This window comes from Nicrophorus vespilloides, unplaced genomic scaffold (assembly GCF_001412225.1).
Source record: "Nicrophorus vespilloides isolate i.1.1-1 unplaced genomic scaffold, Nicve_v1.0, whole genome shotgun sequence".
Taxonomy (NCBI): domain Eukaryota; kingdom Metazoa; phylum Arthropoda; class Insecta; order Coleoptera; family Silphidae; genus Nicrophorus; species Nicrophorus vespilloides.
Genome location: NW_017098183.1, coordinates 647 through 2,266, shown reverse-complemented (window position 1 = coordinate 2,266; position 1,620 = coordinate 647). Strand labels below are relative to the sequence as shown.

The 1,620-nt window shown below is 32.5% G+C and overlaps 1 protein-coding gene across 1 annotated transcript; it reads right to left on the bottom strand.

Annotated features, from left to right (window-relative positions):
• Positions 1-174: 174 nt before the first annotated feature.
• Positions 175-706, bottom strand: LOC108561842 (homeobox protein vent1-like; the record flags this gene model as incomplete). Its single annotated transcript, XM_017919924.1, has 2 exons — positions 674-706; positions 175-595 (listed from the first exon to the last, which is right to left on the bottom strand). Coding segments are annotated over exons 1-2 (454 nt in total), but the record flags the coding sequence as incomplete, so codon positions are not given.
• Between the last annotated feature and the right edge of the window lie 914 nt (positions 707-1,620).

Sequence of the window (1,620 nt, the reverse complement as noted above, 5' to 3'; positions counted from 1 at the left end):
TCCCTATGAAAACATCTATATGCCAGGACCACGTCATCATATAATTCTTCGCCGACTGATACGTGGTCCACTTCCAGCGAAGAGGGAATACGACTACTCCGACCTTTTAGAATTCATTAAAGATTTATAATACCATTAATAGCGCCCAGTCAATGTTTATTTCTTTTTACATACCAAATCCAAATTGTACATTAATTTGTTGATGCGGAGAATTTGATGCTGAATATGGTTGAACGTTGCCTTGATATACAAGGTTTTGATTCATTATCGTCGAAGAGTTTGGGTTGTACCATGAAGTTGATGGCATTTGTGTGAGGTTGTTTTGGTCTAACATCGGCGGAGAGTTTATGGCCGTTGCCATACTCGCAGCAACTCTAGCATTCTCCTTCATTCGGCGATTTTGGAACCAAATTTTGATCTGCTTTTCCTGCAGATTTAGCTCCAATGACAGGCTGTATCTCACCGGTCTGGATATGAATTGTACCTTCTTGAACGTCTCCTCCAGCTTGTTTAGCTGGAAAGACGTAAACGAGGTGCGTACTCTCCTCAGTCTTGCTACTCTTTGAGCGTTTTCACTAGCTTGCTCTTGTGCCATCTAATTATAAAGAAAAAAGAAATAAACAAATTAGTTAGAAAATATTTAAAAAAAAAACGTTTTTGTTGATCAACTTACCTCCACATTGTTGTAATAAACTTGATTCTGCATATTGTTCTTATAGTAACACGGCACTACTTTTTTCAATTTGTAATTGTTCTTGTCTTAACGGAAGACACTCGGTTTTTCAATGATGGCCTCAAGATCTCGTCGGTATTTATGCATCGAGTCGGGGTTCTAACCCTGTGGTGGGGATAAACCCTAACCAATCACAAGGCACAAAATGTTTTCCCTGTGGGCATGCTTCCCTCTTCATTTTTTTCTTCTACTTAGAAATATTTCCAAGAACAAACCAACAAAATAATCTTAACTATTTTCAATATTTCAAATATTATATTTTTAACAAATTTTCTAAATTCACAAAAATAAAATTAATAAATTTTCACATTCAATCAACTTCACTCATATTTCAATTAATTATATAAATCTACCGTAATTTCTACATTTGGGATACATCCAAATATAATTAGGGCTGCATGGTTCGTCAGGAATAAACAAATACACAAAGATCTTTATATAGATATGGTTGAGGATACAATAGCAACATTTAGTAGTAGATACCAAAATAAACTATAAACTGGAGTCACATACTAAAGTTCTTGTTGGATATTGGCCTACTCGACAATAGTCGACATATACAGGCTGAAGCGTTGAAAACCACTAGATTTAGTATATAGATTTAAGTAATTATTAATGTTCAAATCATCATAATGGTAATAATTTAATGTTAATTGCGATCTTAAATTTATTCAATGTTCAAATTGATGAACAGATTGTGAAAAAAATTAAACGACATAAAAAAAATCTACTTTGATGACAACTACAAAAAATCTACAATAATTAATTATGAGAATTATTACAAACTTTTTTCCAAAAATTCAATTTTTCGCGCAAAATTATATAAAAAAAAAACAGTAAAATTAAATCATAGAATAAACCAAATTGTTTTATAAAAGATTTTTTTC